The 16969-nt window shown below is 56.2% G+C and overlaps 3 protein-coding genes across 4 annotated transcripts; 1 reads left to right on the top strand and 2 right to left on the bottom strand.

The window, feature by feature from the left end:
* Positions 1–2087: 2087 nt before the first annotated feature.
* Positions 2088–4546, bottom strand: LOC142881223 (trafficking regulator of GLUT4 1-like). Of its 2 annotated transcripts, none has more exons than XM_076015371.1 (5): positions 4240–4546; positions 3735–3975; positions 3468–3613; positions 3251–3383; positions 2088–3156 (listed from the first exon to the last, which is right to left on the bottom strand). In XM_076015371.1, exons 2-5 carry the CDS (start codon positions 3898–3900, stop codon positions 3140–3142), a joined length of 462 nt encoding a protein of 153 aa, XP_075871486.1. In that variant the 5' UTR covers positions 3901–3975; positions 4240–4546; the 3' UTR covers positions 2088–3139. The 2 variants fall into 2 exon arrangements, with proteins under 2 accessions (XP_075871486.1, XP_075871485.1); XM_076015370.1 differs by having other exon boundaries at positions 3735–3972; positions 4240–4539.
* Positions 4547–5199: 653 nt separating this feature from the next.
* On the top strand, positions 5200–7830 carry LOC142881221 (uncharacterized). The gene is made up of 2 exons (XM_076015368.1): positions 5200–5498; positions 6530–7830. The coding sequence occupies exons 1-2, from the start codon at positions 5318–5320 to the stop codon at positions 7414–7416; spliced, it is 1068 nt and encodes a 355-aa protein (XP_075871483.1). The 5' UTR covers positions 5200–5317; the 3' UTR covers positions 7417–7830.
* Positions 7831–7940: 110 nt separating this feature from the next.
* Positions 7941–16608, bottom strand: mvp (major vault protein). Its single transcript, XM_076015321.1, has 16 exons — positions 16481–16608; positions 15554–15729; positions 15056–15251; positions 14767–14890; positions 14138–14364; positions 13823–14059; positions 12966–13091; positions 12215–12436; positions 11557–11798; positions 11286–11483; positions 9818–9974; positions 9115–9326; positions 8803–8919; positions 8589–8715; positions 8300–8488; positions 7941–8219 (listed from the first exon to the last, which is right to left on the bottom strand). Exons 2-16 carry the CDS (start codon positions 15712–15714, stop codon positions 8094–8096), a joined length of 2661 nt encoding a protein of 886 aa, XP_075871436.1. The 5' UTR covers positions 15715–15729; positions 16481–16608; the 3' UTR covers positions 7941–8093.
* Between the last annotated feature and the right edge of the window lie 361 nt (positions 16609–16969).

The raw sequence follows: 16969 nt of genomic DNA, 5'->3' as shown, positions 1-16969 counted from the left end.
CGGTGAGGTCGGTTGGTCTGCTCAGAGTGGAGCTCAGTGTGATGCAGTGTTACAACTGGCTGGGCCCATTAGAAGAGACAGGACCAGCCGTGTGGATCTGCAAGGACCTCCAGCTGTGGACCAATCAGTGGCAGCTCTACCAGAGATAATGTTTCGGATCAACCATCGCAGCCCAGTGTGTGTGTGTGTGTGACGTTCAGAGAGACCAAGCTGCAGCGGCCTCGACGGCTGACAGCAAACACAGGGCTAACTAAAGACAGCAGCATCGCGTGTTACAAACTATTTAGTGCTCAATAAAGTTCATTCATGCGTGAACCCAATACAACGGAAATAGAAAGGTCATTAAATCCCAACAAAGCCACCAGAACTTCAGAACCCAGAGTCCAACTGTTGTAAACTGAACACACAAACCAAGCAAAGCAAGCAGAGAGCGCAGGAAGCAGCCCCTCCCTCCATAGAGCAGAGCCCCTCCCTCCGCAGAGCAGAGCCCCTCCCTCCACAGAGCAGAGCCCCTCCCTCCACAGAGCGCCTCCACGCTGCTGCGAGCGGCGCCTGCGCCTCTGACACCGGCCTCCGCTGACAAACTGTTGAGCAGGGGGTCAAGGCGCCTTCGATAAGGAGAGTTCCGCTGCAGATCAGGTGAGGCTTCAAAATAAAAGCATCCGAAAGCATGCGCCAAATTAAAGACTGTCAAAATAAAGAATCATATCGAATCAACACAAAGTACCCAAAAATAAAAACAAAAGAAAGAAAGGAAGGAAGGAAGGAAGGAAGGAAGGAAGGAAGAAAGAAAGAAAGAAAGAAAGGAAGGAAGGAAGGAAGAAAGAAAGAAAGAAAGAAAGAAAGGAAAGAAGGAAGGAAGAAAGAAAGAAAGAAAGAAAGAAAGGAAAGAAGGAAGGAAGAAAGAAAGAAAGAAAGAAAGAAAGGAAAGAAGGAAGGAAGGAAGACAGAAAGAAAGAAAGAAAGAAAGGAAGGAAGGAAGGAAGGAAGGAAGGAAGGAAGACAGAAAGAAAGGAAGGAAGGAAGGAAGGAAGGAAGACAGAAAGGAAGGAAGGAAGGAAGGAAGGAAGGAAGGAAGGAAGACAGAAAGGAAGGAAGGAAGGAAGGAAGGAAGGAAGGAAGGCAGAAAGGAAGGAAGGAAGGAAGGAAGGAAGGAAGACAGAAAGGAAGGAAGGAAGGAAGGAAGGAAGAAAGAAAGATAGTAAATCAAAGACATACTCCATAACCATTCTAAGTAATTGAGATGGAAAACACAGAGAACACAAGAATATGACGGAGACGTTTTTTTGACAGGAAGTGTCAGTGCGTAGACTGGCACTGACACTTCCTGTCAGTGCCAGTCAGCTCCGACCAATCACATCCTTTTCCTGTCCACTGTGCAATGCAAATGCAAATACTCTGGAGTGTACTAGTACATCACTGCAATCTCTGCTATATATGTGTATAGCTTCCTGTGTATTTATATTTCTGCATTCGTTTTATGTTATATATCCCTTACATTCTTTCTATCATTTATTCCTTTTTCATTTTTTATTTTTACAAATCTCCTTCATTCTTATTATATTCTTTTCTCCGGGTGCAAGATTCCCAGCGTGCCTGGAATGTCGGTCTTATGCACAAATGGCAAATAAAGACCTTTGACCTTTGAACCTTGAACCTTTGATTGGCAATAACACTGATTTATTTGATCATCAGCGCAACTGACTGCTGACCACTACCCTCCTCACTTCCTGTTGATGCCCCGCCCACCAGCTGCTGCAGTGCCACTCAGTCTCTTTCTGCAGTTACCACACCCACCAACCAGCAGGCAGTGAATAATTAATAACGATGAGAAGAAGCAGGAAGAGAGAGAGAGAGAGGGAGAGAGAGAGAGAGAGAGAGAGAGGGAGAGGGCACTCCTCCTGTTGCCGTGGTAACTCCACCCTGTTCTATCTCACTTTTCTTCTTCTTCTGATTATTATTATTATTATTATTATTATTATTATTATTATTATTACCATTATCATTACTAGTAGTAGTAGCAGTAGTTTCATTTCAACCTTACAAAACAAAAGCACCGGGTCTTGTACTGTGAAAGGCGTGCAATGCAGGATTCAACAGCTTTTATTTTCTTCAAAATTCAGGATGAACAGAGTCTCCGATTGGCCGTTTGTGTTGATGACCTCATGCACAGGCACAATAGCAGCAGAGTTTGGAGACATGCAGCCACAGGCTCCGCCCACACCGTCCGCACAGTAGTAACAACAAACACACCACAGGCATAGAAAACGTCCGGAAAATATAGAAAACAGAGCAGGAAGTCCAAGAGAGGAGTTCCTCCTGAGTGGGCGGAGCTTCAGAGCAGCGCTATAGGAGATTAGCTGCAACCAGAAACTGGCGCTAATCTGTACCGACATCGACCTGGTTGCATAATGTGTTCATTACCCGGCATGCTAAGCTACATGCTAACAATATGACCCCCCCCCCCACCCCACCCCTGCCCCTCTCTCAACCCACGGCATCTGATTGGACAAAACATGACCAAGATCAGCGCCAAGGGGGCTAACAGCTAACTGTGCAGCTAGCAAGGCTAGCCAGGGCGCTAACAGCTAACTGTGCAGCAGCCTGGCTAACCAGGAAGCTAACAGCTAACTGGGATAAATACTGTAAACATGCTGAGGCCGGCAGGGCGGCCCGATCCTTCATCAGAGCTAATGTTAATAACAACCTTCAGCTAACAGCATCAGGCTCCTCCCACTGTCTGGGCGGTGAGTTCAGGGTGCTGAGAGCGCGTAGGACAGCAGGCGGTGAGTTCAGGGACCTCCAGGTTAGTCAGAGCGTAAACAAAGGAGACATCGACGTCTGGGACTGTAAACTCCACTGAGCATGTGCAGCAGGACAGTGGGCGTGGCCTCTGTCCTGTGTTTGCTGTAAACATCGAGTAGAAGAGGAAGAAGAGGAGGAAGAAGAGGAGGAAGAGGAGGAGGAAGAACAAAGCAGGCAGGAAGACAGAGGATTTGCTGCCATCACTGCGGCGACCCCTGGTGGAGCTCAGAGGAACTGCAGCTGGTTGATGGGCGGTCAGAGGTGAGAGGTCAGCAAGTCGTCAGGGAACAGGAAGTAGAGACAGGAAGACGGTCTCACCTCTAAGCCGCTGTCGTCAGGTCTTTAAAATCCCTGCAGACAGACAGGAAGTCAGACAGGAAGTCAGACAGATGTGTGTGTTCAAACATGAGCAGCGTATGCGGTGGGCCACTGTCACATGACCCACCTCCCCAGTTGAGGGCGCAGGCGGCGGCGATGATGGCCCCGCCCCCCAGGATGGAGACCACTGATAGGACGAGAGCATTGCGGCCCAGACGAGCAGCGCCGTCCACATCCCCCTGCTGGAGACTGTTCCTGGACTGGACACAGGAAGTGGGCGTTGACACCTGGTCATGTGACCCCGCTCGGGGGTGTGTGTGTGTGTGTGTGTGTGTGTGTGCTACCATGACGGAGAAGATCAGTGCAACGACATTGATTGGCCACAGGGGACAGAAGCAGGACAGGATGGCCAGAGCCAGGAAGTCTCTGGGTTTGGACCCGTCCGGTGCCGACCCCCCGACATCGGCCCGGACCGGACCCACGCCATTACCTGGCACAGAGAGGAGGAGCCAATCAGAAGCTAGCAACACTCGTCCAATCACACGCTGGGTTCTCGTGATTGGCTCAGAGAGCTGCTCTGACGAGAACCTCCAGAACCATCAGAACCTTACAAGTCTCCAGGTGGTCCACGCCCCTCGGCTCCGCCCCCTCCTCCTCCTCAGGTGTGCTGGTGGGCGGGGCTTGCTGCAGCTCGGTGCCGGTGGGTTGTTGGGTCAGGGGGGTGTGTCCGGCCTCTGGGCTCTGCCGGCAGCTGATTGGCTGCTGTGACTCCTCCATGCCGGGGGAAGTGGGGGTGCGGGCGACCAATCAGGCAGTGCAGGGGGACAACAGGCAGGGGGCGCTGCAGAGCTGCTCTGTAGGAGAGGACAAGCATGAGGAAATCAGCAGAACACAGAACCCGACCAGAACCAACCAGAACCAACCAGAGCCCACTAGAACCCACAAAAACCAACTAGAACCAACCACAACCCACTAGAAACCCAACTAGAACACACAAGAACCCAAGTCCAGTCCAGACGTGAGTTCTCTTATGAGCCTGGACCAATGAGGATAAAGAACACTGTCTCTCTCTCTCTGTCACACACACACACACACACACACACACACTGGACCCACCTGGTCTCAGTCCGACTGCAGGAGTCTCATTCTCAGAACCAGGAGGTCCAGACGCTGCGGCGTCCTGCCACTTACTCTGCAGAGCCCTGCTGCAGTGTGTGTGTGTGTGTGTGTGTGTGTGTGTGTGTGTGTGTGTGTGTGTGAAGCTGGCAGCAGCAGCAGCAGCAGCAGCCACATTACACCTTCACAATAAAAGCCTGAAAAAGACCGCAGGAGGTTTTCAGAGGTTCTACTTCCAGTTGGAACCCATGACCAGGTCCACCTGGACACCTGCAGACCAGCTGGTTCTGGTTCTGGTTCTGGCCCTGGTTCTGGTGCTGATCAGCTGGTTCCTGCTGCTGGTTGCGATTAGAGTGCTCTTATTGTGGCGGGGTGCGAGGCCACATCCTGTTGGGCAGCCTGGTTTCTGCTGACAGAGCAGATTACCCATGATGCACCAAGTCTCCAGTCTGGCACCGGTCCACTTCCTTTGAGAGCCCACTGACACCAGAATGATTGATTAGTGATCAGGACCATTCAGATGGAACCGACAGTCCCGGATGTTGCTGCCTGCTGCCCCCTGGTGGACAGTCCCACTCATTACCACCACCTGGAGGATGCTGCAGTCACTGCTGCTGCTGCTGCGAGTCCACTGCCCACTAGCGGCAGAACTAGTAAACTGCACACGGCGCCCCGCCACCTCGTGCTGTTGTTGAGACGTAACAGTTGGGTTTTTCCCCTCGTCACGTGACAACATCTCGCCAAAATAAAAGCATGATTGCGCCGCAGGAAGAGATCAAGTGTGGAGGGAAGCGGAGGTGGCAAAAAAAAAAATGACTTCCGGTCGACACAGACGTCCAAATGAAAAAATAGAAACATCAGGATTTTAAATTGTGACATTCAATTCAAAATAATAATAATAATAATAAAAATTCGCCATTGTTGTCTCGGAACGAAACCATCACTTCCGGCCTGGTTGGTTTGTTATTGTGTGGAGGTGCTTCCGGTGTGTGTGTGTGTGTGTGTCTGTGTGTGTGTGTGTGTGTGTGTGTGTGTGTGTGTGTGTGTGTGTGTGTGTGTGTGTGTGTGTGCAGCCAAGATGACCAAGCTGCAGCTACTCAACGCCTTCCTGTCGCAGCGGCTGGCGGTTCTGGTTCGGGACGTGGTGTCGGCGGTGGACGAGGCGGTCAGTGAGTACCGGGAGGAGGCGGCCCGGGCCCGCAGGGAGAGCGAGGCCCTGCGGCGGCAGCTGCGGGAGGCTGCCGACACCGACTGGCTGAGTGAGTGGCACCGGCTCGGTCCCGCTGGCCGACGGGCGGACCGACTCCGTTCCCCGGTTTATTTTATTCAACTCGGAACCGGATGAGGCGCGGGTCCTCGTGGACCGTCCAGTGCCTCGCGCCTTGTTCAGATGACCACCGAACGTGTTTTCTTTTTCTTTCTTTCTTTCTTTTTTTTTTTTTTGTTTTACTGTGGACTTGCTGACAACAGTGTTGTGACGTCACAGCAGACAGTCACTTCCTGCTAGTTCCGTGTAAAGCAGCTGGTACCACTGAGGTCAGTGGGGGAACCGGATAGAACCGCTTCTCTCTCCACTTGGTTTCAGAGGAATGTTTCTGGAAAACTCCTCGTCATCCGGCTGGTGGCGCGCAACCACAGGAAGACCCCTCAATCAATTCCTGAAATTTCTGAAGCAGCATTTCAAAATAATGGTCACTTTTTGTTTACGGTCTACATGACATTAGATCAACCTGTTGTAATAGTTCCTGATAGTCACTGCAGGGCCCTGCTAATGACCCTACCGGTTGCACACTGCTCAGAGTAATGCATTGTGGGACAGATGGATAGATAGACAGACAGACAGACAGACAGTTAGACAGACAGACAGACGGACAGTTAGACAGACAGACAGTTAGACAGACAGACAGACGGACAGTTAGACAGACAGACAGACAGTTAGACAGACAGACAGACAGACAGACAGACAGTTAGACAGACAGACAGACGGACAGTTAGACAGACAGACAGACAGTTAGACAGACAGACGGACAGTTAGACAGACAGACAGACGGACAGTTAGACAGACAGTTAGACAGACAGACAGACAGTTAGACAGACAGACAGAGTCTTCCTGCAGCTTGACGAGGGAACTTTGTAACTGTGAAGATGGAAACTAAAGTATAAAGAGAGATAAAAGTACGATACAAAATAAAAATTGAAATGAAATAAAATGAAATAAAAGATAAAGTGACAGTAGGGGATCCTGAGCTGACGGCTCGCTCTGATTGGGTTCTGCATGTCTCGGTTCCAGGATCCACTTCGTCCCGATTGGGCGCTGCAGCGGCCGAGCAGCAGCATCATCAGCACCTGCAGCACTGGCAGCAGCAGCTGTGCAGCCCTGAGCCAAGCCCCACCCCCCAGGAGGCGGACTCCACCCTGAGGTGCTGGCCGCCCTCTGGTGGCCACGCCCCCACAGAGGAGGAGCAGCAGCAGCGCCAGCGGCGAGCAGCAGCAGCAGCAGCAGCAGCAGCAGCGTCGGTTCTGGTCAAGGCCGAGCCGGAGGAGGAGGAGCAGGAGGAGGTGGTGGGCGTGTCGGAGGAGGTCCGAAACAAGCCCCGCCCCCCCTCTTCATCCCCCTGCCCCTCCCGCCTCTCCCCCAGGCCCCTCCCTGACTGTGGCCCCGCCCCCACAGCGGCAGCAGCAGCAGCGGTTCTGGTGAAGCCCGAGGAGGAGGAGGTGAGCGTGTCGGAGGTCGAGGGTCACTGGGAGGCGGTGCGAGCCAAGCCCCGCCCCCCCTCCTCCTCCTCCTCCGCCTCCCCCTCCATCCTGCGGGGAGCGGGCGGGGGCGGGGGAGGGGCGGGGGCGGCGGGCGTCCACCGCTGCAGGCGCTGCGGCGAGGCCTTCGCCCAGGCCGCCGGCCTGCTGCTGCACCTGCAGCAGCGCAGCAGGCGGAGCCACGGCTGCCAGTGGTGCTGCAAGTCCTTCGCCCAGTCGGCCGACCTGCGGCGCCACCTGCGGACGCACACGGGCGAGCGGCCGCACCGCTGCGCCGTCTGCGCCCGCAGCTTCAGCCAGCGAGGGAACCTGCGGCGCCACCTGCGCATCCACACGGGCGAGCGGCCGTACCGCTGCCCCGTCTGCTGCCGCTGCTTCAGCGACGGAGACACCATGAAGAAGCACCGCCGCACGCACACCTGACCCGCTGGCCGCTGCCCATTGGCTCCCAGGACACCACCTGACCAGGAGGAGCTGGGAGGAGGAGAGGAGGAGGGACTCGTTTCCGCAGAATGCCACTGACTCCACCCACCTCGTCAGCCCCGCCCCCTCCCACTCCCTCAGCCAGAACTGGCAATCGGCGTCTCCGGGAAGGTTGTTTTTGGCTTCTTTTTTTACATCTTTTCAAAGTAAAAGCATTTCACTGTGTTTATTTTTCGACTTTAGAAGGAATCAGCAGAATTCTCCCAGTAGCAGTAGTGTGTCATCAGTCAACACACACAGGGTAGTGGTACTGCAGCCAGCAGGGGGCGCACAAACTGTGACTAGATTACTTATTTATTTTCCAGTAAATTTATTTTTCTGCTTTTAGTGAACAAAATAAACCAAGTCCAAGAGTTTGTAGCCTTGCTTCAAATGGTGTGTGTGTGTGTGTGTGTGTGTGTGAGAGAGAGAGTGAGTGAGACCAGGTCAGTGTGACAGTGACACCACAGAAGAAGACCCAGCAGTGTGGTCACATGATCACTTTATTCAAACAGGAACAGAAGCAGATTACATGTAAACAACTCTGGGGGGCAGCATCACACTCCCAGTGTGTGTGTGTGTGTGTGTGTGTAGGCACTAGAACTCCTCCCCCTCCTCCTCCTCCTCCTCCCCCTCCCTCACTGGTTCTGGCCCTGGCTCGGCAGCGCCCCTAGCAGGCCGTTGGCGGTGGTGAAGAGGTTGATGGGCGACGAGCCGTCCGTGATGAGGGTGGACTTGAGGCCCAGAGCCTGCAGCATCTTCACCTGGAGAGGACAGAGAGCCAATCAGAGGCAGGAAGGAGGCGGGAGGGGCGTGGCCAGTGTCCTGGAGGGGCGTGGCCTACCTGTAGCTCAGGGCCGGCCCGGGCCATGTCCTTCAGCGTGTCGCTGCCCAGGCTGGACACCATCTGGCTGAAGCGATGACTCTCGATCTCCGCCAGCTGCTTCTGCTTCTCCACCTCCAGACCGTCCATCTTCTTCTTGTAGTTTAGCTCCTCCTCCCTGGCCTGGGACAGCCTATGCAGCTCCGCCTCCTGCACCGGAGAGACACCAGGTTTGACGGTGAGCGACTTGGGCCACACAGGAAGCGACGAGGAGGACAGGAAGTGACGAGGACAGGAAGTGATGTCGCACCGCTTCGATCCGCTGGGCCTCCACCTTCAGCTTGGCCTCGCTGACGGCCGCCTCGCCCTGAATACGAGCGGCCTCGGCCCGAGACTGAGCCTCAGCTTTAGCCGCTCCAGTGCTCTCCACTGCAGCGCTGCACACACACACACACACACACAGTCAGGTGTGTTTCCTGTCGGACAGGTGTGCTGCTTCCTGCTAGCGGTGCTAGCGGTGCTACCTGAGGGCCTCCAGCTCCAGCAGCTCCTTCCTGGTCCTCTCAGCTTCAGCCTGGTCCATGATCTTCTGCCGCTCCAGCTTCCCCCGGGCCTCCTGCTCCAGGCGCGCCGCCTCATGGCTGCCAGGGAGGACACACACACACACACACACACACACACACACACACACACACACACACACACACACACACACACACACACACACACACACACAGATGATAAGAACTGACAACAGGCAGCGAAGACAACAGGAAGTGAGGCTGATGGTCAGTAGCCTAGCGTTAGCTGGCTAGCTAGCGGGTCAGCAGTGGTACCGTGCGGCGGCCTCCTGGGCGTTGGTGGTGATCTCGATGGCCAGCTGGACGCTCTTCTGCAGGGAGTCCCTGGTCCTCTGGTCCACCGGCTCCACCGACTGGATGTCCACGCTGCTGATCACCAGGCGGTTCTGCTGGAAGCGCAGGCTGCCGCGCACCGCCAGCTTCTCGTCAAAGCCAAACACCGCCGAGCAGATGATCCGGTTGGAGTTCTGGAGGGAGGATCGGCCACAGTTAGCCGCTGCCGTTAGCGTTAGCTGCACGCGGGCTAGCACAGGCGTGTGAAAAGTACGGCCCGGGAGCTCGTATGCGGCCCGGTCATAAAATTGCTGCATTTCATCCCAGTTTCCAGTGTTCCAGAGTCATTTCAATAAAGAGCTAAATACCGTGGTGGTCTAGGTGGTTCTAGGGTGGTTCTAGGGTAACTCTAGGTGGTTCTAGGGTGGTTCTAGGGTAACTCTAGGTGGTTCTGGGATGGTTCTAGGGTAACTCTAGGGTGGTTCTGGGGTGGTTCTGGGGTGGTTCTGGGTGTTTCTAGGGAGTCCTTGGGGTTTCTGCGGTGGTTCTAGGGAGCTCAGGGGGGTTCTAGGTGGTTCTCCATCCATCTGCTGCTGCTCCGGCCCCTCTGTCACATTAAAGAACCCGGTGTGGCCCCCAACTGGGTCCCACAGCGGCCCCCCCCCCTGGTCTAGACGGTCCGAACCTTGTGGAAGTCGTCGAACTGGACGGAGGCCACGGCTCCTCGGACCCGCGAGGCCACGGCCTTGCAGGCGTCACCCACAAAGTCCGGAACCGAGAAGAGAGCCGAGGCTGCTGCTGCTGCTGCTGCCGGGTCCTCCTGGGGTCTGACCTCAAAGTGCCTGAGGAGGAGGAGCAGGAGGTGAGGGAGGAGGAGGAGCAGGAGGTGAGGCAGAAGGAGGAGCAGGAGGTGAAGGAGCAGGAGGTGAGGGAGGAGGAGGAGCAGGAGGTGAGGGAGCAGGAGGAGCAGGAGGTGAGGGAGGAGGAGCAGGAGGTGAAGGAGCAGGAGGAGCAGGAGGTGAGGGAGGAGGAGCAGGAGGTGAAGGAGCAGGAGGTGAGAGAGGAGGAGGTGAGGGAGGAGGAGGAGCAGGAGGAGCAGGAGGTGAGGGAGGAGGAGCAGGAGGTGAAGGAGCAGGAGCAGGAGGTGAGGGAGGAGGAGGAGCACGAGGTGAAGGAGCAGGAGGAGCAGGAGGTGAGGGAGGAACAGCAGGAGGAGCAACAGCAGCAGGAGGTGAGGGAGGAGCAGCAGCAGGAGCAACAGCAGCAGGAGGTGAGGGAGGAGCAGCAGCAGCAGCAGCAGCAGCAGGAGGTGAGGGAGGAGCAGCAGGAGGAGCAACAGCAGCAGGAGGTGAGGGAGGAGGAGGAGCAGGAGATGAGGGAGGAGGAGGAGCAGGAGGTGAGGCAGGAGGAGGAGCAGGAGGTGAGGCAGGAGGTGAGGCAGGAGGAGGAGCAGGAGGTGAGGGAGGAGGAGGAGGAGGTGAGGGAGGAGGAGGAGCAGGAGGTGAGGGAGGAGGAGGAGCACGAGGTGAAGGAGCAGGAGGAGCAGGAGGTGAGGGAGCAGGAGGAGGTGAGGGAGGAGGAGCAGGAGGTGAGGGAGGAGCAGCAGGAGGAGCAACAGCAGCAGGAGGTGAGGGAGGAGCAGCAGCAGCAGGAGGTGAGGGAGGAGGAGGAGCAGGAGGTGAGGGAGCAGGAGGAGGTGAGAGAGGAGCAGCAGCAGCAGGAGGTGAGGGAGGAGCAGCAGGAGGAGCAGCAGCAGCAGGAGGTGAGGGAGGAGGAGGAGCAGGAGGAGGAGGAGCAGGAGGTGAGGGAGGAGCAGCAGGAGGAGCAACAGCAGCAGGAGGTGAGGGAGGAGGAGGAGCAGGAGGTGAGGCAGGAGGAGGAGCAGGAGGTGAAGGAGCAGGAGGTGAGGGAGGAGCAGCAGGAGGAGCAGCAGCAGCAGGAGGAGCAGCAGCAGCAGCAGCAGGAGGTGAGGGAGGAGCAGCAGGAGGAGCAGCAGCAGCAGGAGGTGAGGGAGGAGGAGGAGCAGGAGGTGAGGGAGCAGGAGGAGGTGAGAGAGGAGCAGCAGGAGGTGAGGGAGGAGGAGCAGGAGGTGAGGGAGGAGCAGCAGGAGGAGCAGCAGCAGGAGGAGCAGCAAGGGGGGAGGAGCCTCCTACCAGTTGTAGGACAGCTGCAGCTGCAGCCGGGCGTGGTCGGCCGTCTCGATGGTGACGATGTCGGTGAAGAAGTCGGGGCCCAGCAGGAGGCACACGGCCTTGATGACGTTGGCCCGCTTGGGTTTGTCTCCCGACAGCGACAGCACGGTGAACTGCTCGTCCGGGCCCAGCATCACCATCTCCGGTCCAAACACCACCCTGCAGGAACCAGGAGCACGGTCGGTCCTCCTGCTCCTCCTCCTCCTCCTCCTCCTCCTCCTCCTCCTCCTACCTGGCCTTCTTCTCTCGATAGTCGTACACCTGCACGGCGGCGTTGTGCGGGACCCGGTAGGAGACGACTCGGGTCTTGTCCCGGGTCCTGCCGGTCCCGGTGCCGGTCTGTCCGCGGTCCGAGCGGTCGGCCAGCGGGTCGCCGCTGCGGCTCAGCAGCGCCTCCACGTTGGCCGGCAGCTCCTTCTGCCACAGCTCCTCGTCCTGGGTCAGCATGTAGGTGTGGCCTATCACAGCCCGCACCTGAGGGGACCAGAGGGGGGGTCAGTTTAGCTTAGCCTAGCCTAGCCTAGTTTAGCTTAGTCTAGCCTAGTCTAGGTGTGGCCTATCACAGCCCGCACCTGAGGGGGACCAGAGGGGGGGTCAGCCTAGCTTAGCCTAGCCTAGCTTAGCTTAGCTTAGCCTAGCCTAGTCTAGCCTAGCCTAGGTGTGGCCAATCACAGCCCGCACCTGAGGGGGACCAGAGGGGGGGGTCAGCCTAGATTATCCTGGCCTAGCCTAGCCTAGCCTAGCTTAGCTTAGCCTAGCCTAGCCTAGCCTAGGTGTGGCCAATCACAGCCCGCACCTGAGTGGGACCAGAGGGGGGGTCAGTTTAGCTTAGCCTAGCCTAGCCTAGCCTAGCCTAGCGGCGTGTGTGTGTGTGTGTGTTGACCTCTGACCTTGCCGCTCTTGATGTCCCTGACGTAGATGCCCTCGTTCTGGTCCAATGGGATGGCTCTGCAGCGCAGCACCACCTCCACGGTGGCGGGGGGGACGTACTCCATCGGCCCCCGCAGCATCCAGCGGTCGCCGGGGCGCCGCAGGACGCCGCTGCGCCGCGAGCGCTTGGCCCGCTCCCCCCCCGCCTCCTCTTCATCGTCGTCATCGTCATCGACGTGGTCCTGGAGGCGGCAGGGGGGGAGGGGGAGAGAGAGGAGGTGGTGGAGGAGGAGGAGGGAGACAAGGGTTAACATGGCGATGCACTGGTGGGGGGGGGAGGAGGGAAGTGAAGGAGGTGGAGGAGGAGAGGGGGGAGGGGAGAACTGGGAGGAGAAGAAAGGGAAAACAAACAGGAGGAGGAGAGGAGGAAGAGGAGGAGGAAGAGGGGAGGAGAGGAGGAGGAAGAGGGGAGGAGAGGAGGAGGAGGAAGAGGGGAGGAGAGAAGGAGGAGAGGAGGAGGAGAGGAGAGGAGGAAGAGAGGAGTGGAGGAGGAGGAGGAGGGGAGGAGAGGAGGAGGAGGAAGAGAGGAAGAGGGGAGGAGAGGAGGAGGAGAGGAGGAATATAGGAGGAAGAGGGGAGGAGAGAAGGAGGAGGAGAGAAAGGGGAGGAGAAGGAGGGGAGGAAGGAGGGAGAGAAGAGAAGAAGAGTTGGGGGGCGTGGTGGTGGAGGAGGAGCCAATCAGCTGCAAGGTGAGTAGCCAGCCTGACTCACCTGGTCCAGGTCCTGGAAGGCCTCTACAGCTCTCAGCACAAGCCCCTCCTCCTCTGACATCACGTACACCTCCTGGATGCCGCATTCAAGGTGCTCGCCAGGCTGCAGGAAGAACGAGCGCTCGCCCTGCACCGGGACGCACAGACAGACAGACAGACAGACAGACAGACAGACAGACAGGTCAGAGGTCGGCGGGAGGCCAAAGTCAAAGTAAAAACAGTGAAACAGCTGAGAACTTTTCAAAATAAGAGAGAAAAAACACAAAGTTGAGTGTCTTTAAAATAACTATTGAGAATATATGCATGTATATATACAGTATATACAGTATATACTGTATATACAGTGTATACTGTATATACTGTATATATACACACATATATTTAAAGGGTAGAATAATATTGAATGAGTCCAATGACAGACGGCTGACTGTGATTGGATGTTTATTGGTCCTCTGTGTACTCTGCAGCAGTGACACTACTGGCTGATACTGTCACTCCTCCTGTGGTTTGTAAACAGGAAGTAGGCTACAGCAATGAGCCCCGGCTTCAGCCCACTTCCTGTTTGGGTGACACCGTTGCCTTCAAGTGAAGTTTGTGGTTCATCGTCACCTTCAGTTCCTCATGAAGGTCAATCAACCGCAGTGACTTCCTGTAGCTTCACCCAGTGTAGCATGATAGCAGCTAACAGTGTGTAGCTTCACACAGTGTAGCATGATAGCAGCTAACAGTGTGTAGCTTCACACAGTGTAGCATGATAGCAGCTAACAGTGTGTAGCATGATAGCAGCTAACAGTGTACTGGCTACAGTCCACTATATGGAGCTCTGCTTGCAGGTCCTGGTCCTGAACCGCTTCCCACCTTGACCACCTTCTTCTGGCCCAGCTGTGGCTTCCCGTCGGGCCCCACTGGGTCCAGCACCACGCAGTACTGGCGCCGGCTGAGCGTGGTCACCTCCACCACGCCCACCACCTCCTCGGCCACCGAGGGCACGTGGGCCTCGCGCTCCGCCAGCGTCACCAGCCACTCCTCCCCCGTGCGCCGCTCGCGACCTCCCACGTCCTTGAAGGCCCGAACGGCACGCACGTGGAGCGCCTTCTGCAGAGAGAGGGGGAGGGGTCAGCACCACCGGCCAATCGCAGCAGAGGGGGCGGAGCGGCTGAGGCGCTCTCCTACCTTGTCGGTGAGGACGAAGGCGTTGACGATGTCCACCACCTCCTCGTGGGCCGCGGGCAGGTAGGCTCCCACCTTGCGGACCAGCCACTCCTCCCCGGTCACCCTGCGGACCCCCGAGCGGTCCTGGAACTCCTTGCGGGCCCTCAGCCTGATGGCCTGGTTCTCCCGGATCACCGTGGCCTTGATGCTCTCCACCACCGACACCTCCTTACGAGGGATGTAGGTTCCTGCCAGGAGAGGGCGCCACTGACACCATCACGCTGCTGCTCACTCATCACGCCCCACCACTGCCCCCCAGTGGCCACTGCAGGTACTGCAGCACTAACAACCCCCATAACTGCAGACTCGCAATAAAAAACAGTGACAGGACGACCTTTGACCTCAAACACAGTTCATCTTCACATTTCAATATATATGGATATGCATGCATACATACCATACATGTATATATATATGTTTATATGTATACATATATAAATACACATACATACATATATATTTATTTATTATGTCCTTTTGTCTCAGGACTGCACAACCTTTTTGTTCTCGTGTTTCTGTTCCTGTGGAGTATTCCTGTGTTCTTGGACAGATGGGGAGTGTTAGCATTAGCCTAGCCTAGCGGGACTCACCAGGACCCTCGAACAGCCACTCGTCTCCGGCCACCCGCCGCTCGCCGCCGTCCTCCACAAAGTCCAGCAGCGCCTGCAGACGCAGCGCCGTGTCGGGGAAGACGATCTGCAGCGGGTGCACGTCCTGACACACACACACACACACACACACACACACACACACACACACACACACACACACACACACACACACAGTGAGTGTTGGTGTTGCTGCTAGCTGCTCCCATGCTCTCTAATGCTACGCTAATGCTACGCTAATGCTACGCTAATGCTGGAAGCGCTGTGCTACCTGCTGGATCTCCTCTCCAGGGTAGAGGGGGAAGGGCTCCTGGGTCAGGCGGATCTCCAGGTCGGCGTGCCGCAGCTTGGCCTGCCCCGACGGGTCGAACAGGGCCTTGTTCTCCTGGTCGCGGGCCACCGGGTTCAGGATGACGCAGTAGTGACGCGGTGGCACCATGGTCATCCGGGCCGGCAGAAACAGAACCCTGCACAGAACCAAGTCCCATGACCCATGAGCACCGCGTGTGAGTGTGTGTGTGTGTGTGTGTGAGTGTGTGTGTGTCATCATTTCACACTGTCAGCGAAAGCAAACTATTGATGGCTTCTGATTGGCTGTGAGGAGCGTTGAGAAATCAATCAATAAGCAATCAGTCGTCAAACAAAGGTCGGGAACTTTGCATTTTTGGGGGGGGGGCGTACGGAGCACAAACAAAGATGAATTATAAAAATATTTGAAATTCTAAAAATTCAATCAAAAAGAGTTCCATTTGTTTTGTTGACCTCTGACCTCTCGTTGTCCTGCCGGATGTAGGTGAGCGGTCCGATCTCGACCCGGGCGATGTTGGTGTTCTGGTCCAGAACATGGATGTAGTGGTGGGGAGGAATCCTAATGATGGACTGATCCACTGGGATGTCCGGGTCGGAACCACGCTGGGCCTTCTTCGACATGATGACACACACACACTGCCCCACACACACACACACACACACGCACACGCACACGCACACACACACACACACAGTGAGTCCAAGTACAAAGTCGACAAACAGGAAACTCCTGCAGCCTGAACACACACTGGCACAACTACACACACCTGTCCTGTGTTGTCTGGACAACACTAACTGGTGTCTTGTATTGTATTTCATTTTTATTCATCTATAGTTCTTATATTTCAATATTGTTCGCACAAAGAGAGTTGCCACACAATTTCATTGCATCTTCTCACACACACACACACACACACACACACACACACACACACAGTGAGTCCAGGTGTAAAGTGCACCAACAGGAAACTCCTGCAGCCTGAACACACACTGGCACACCTGTTCACCTGTACACACACACACACACACACACACACACACACACACACACACACACACACACACACACACACACACACACACACACACACGGACGAAGTTCAGAAACTGTAAAATCTCGGCAGGCTTCACGACCAACTTCCGCATCAGGACTTCCGGGTTGAGGGGTCTGGTCCGGTCCGCTGCCAGTTCGGCTGTTTTCGCGCTAACTTGATCTGCAAACGTCACTTCCCTGAAGTGGTCGAACCGGGACGCGAACGAGACGCCAAACGGACCGGAAGTGCGCCGAGGCGCCGCCGGACCTCCTTCCGCTCGGCTGCTGCACTTTCTGCACCAAGACCTGCGACTTGAGAGTTCTGTGGACGGACTTCCGGTTCGGTTCTCTCACCTGGGATGCAGCGAGGCTCACAGACTGTTCCTGGTTCCTGGTTCCTGGTCCTCAGAGGAGTGCCGCAGGTCTGACTGCTGCTGACTCAAGTACAGCAGACAACTGGGTCCACGTGGGCGTGGCAGCAGCGGGTCACATGGTTTCCCAGATTTAATGCTGCGTCACGGACAGATCGGGTTCTGATTCCTGTTGGCGGGGGAGGGGGGTCATATTGGGTCGGAGGGGTCGCTGACGTGACGTCATTTCTGAGCACACAAACTTGGTTTAATTTGATGACGCGAGAATCGCTTTTTTCTCCATTTCTGTGACGGCGCGCGGAGGCAACGAGGACACCTGCTGGTCACTGCGGGGAATGAAGCCTGAGCACCGGTCCAGACAGAGCATCTCCGTGCGGTCACAGGACCGGTGGTGGAGGCTCTCTCGGTCCAGAACCGCCCTAGAAGCACTCGGAAAGGTCCTGAATTACCGTACAGCCTCTAAACAATGCGC

This window comes from Nelusetta ayraudi, unplaced genomic scaffold (assembly GCF_046127955.1).
Source record: "Nelusetta ayraudi isolate G7.1 ecotype Tasmania unplaced genomic scaffold, CSIRO-AGI_Nayr_v1 ptg000186l, whole genome shotgun sequence".
Lineage (NCBI taxonomy): Eukaryota > Metazoa > Chordata > Actinopteri > Tetraodontiformes > Monacanthidae > Nelusetta > Nelusetta ayraudi.
Note: the sequence above shows the minus strand (reverse complement) of the source record. Positions and strands in the feature narration are given on the sequence as shown.

Excerpts from the sequence above, each read along its gene's own strand:
- LOC142881223 (XM_076015371.1), bottom strand. The coding sequence starts at position 3,900 with ATGGAGGAGTCACAGCAGCCAATCAGCTGCCGGCAGAGCCCAGAGGCC. Across the intron at positions 3,614-3,734 it reads CGTGGACCACCTGGAGACTT|GTAATGGCGTGGGTCCGGTC; the intron begins GTAAGGTTCTGA and ends TCTCTGTGCCAG. Across the intron at positions 3,384-3,467 it reads CACTGATCTTCTCCGTCATG|TCCAGGAACAGTCTCCAGCA; the intron begins GTAGCACACACA and ends TCCTGTGTCCAG.
- LOC142881221 (XM_076015368.1), top strand. The coding sequence starts at position 5,318 with ATGACCAAGCTGCAGCTACTCAACGCCTTCCTGTCGCAGCGGCTGGCG. Across the intron at positions 5,499-6,529 it reads TGCCGACACCGACTGGCTGA|GATCCACTTCGTCCCGATTG; the intron begins GTGAGTGGCACC and ends TCTCGGTTCCAG.
- mvp (XM_076015321.1), bottom strand. The coding sequence starts at position 15,714 with ATGTCGAAGAAGGCCCAGCGTGGTTCCGACCCGGACATCCCAGTGGAT. Across the intron at positions 13,092-13,822 it reads GCCAGAAGAAGGTGGTCAAG|GGCGAGCGCTCGTTCTTCCT; the intron begins GTGGGAAGCGGT and ends GTCCCGGTGCAG. Across the intron at positions 11,799-12,214 it reads GGGACATCAAGAGCGGCAAG|GTGCGGGCTGTGATAGGCCA; the intron begins GTCAGAGGTCAA and ends TGGTCCCCTCAG.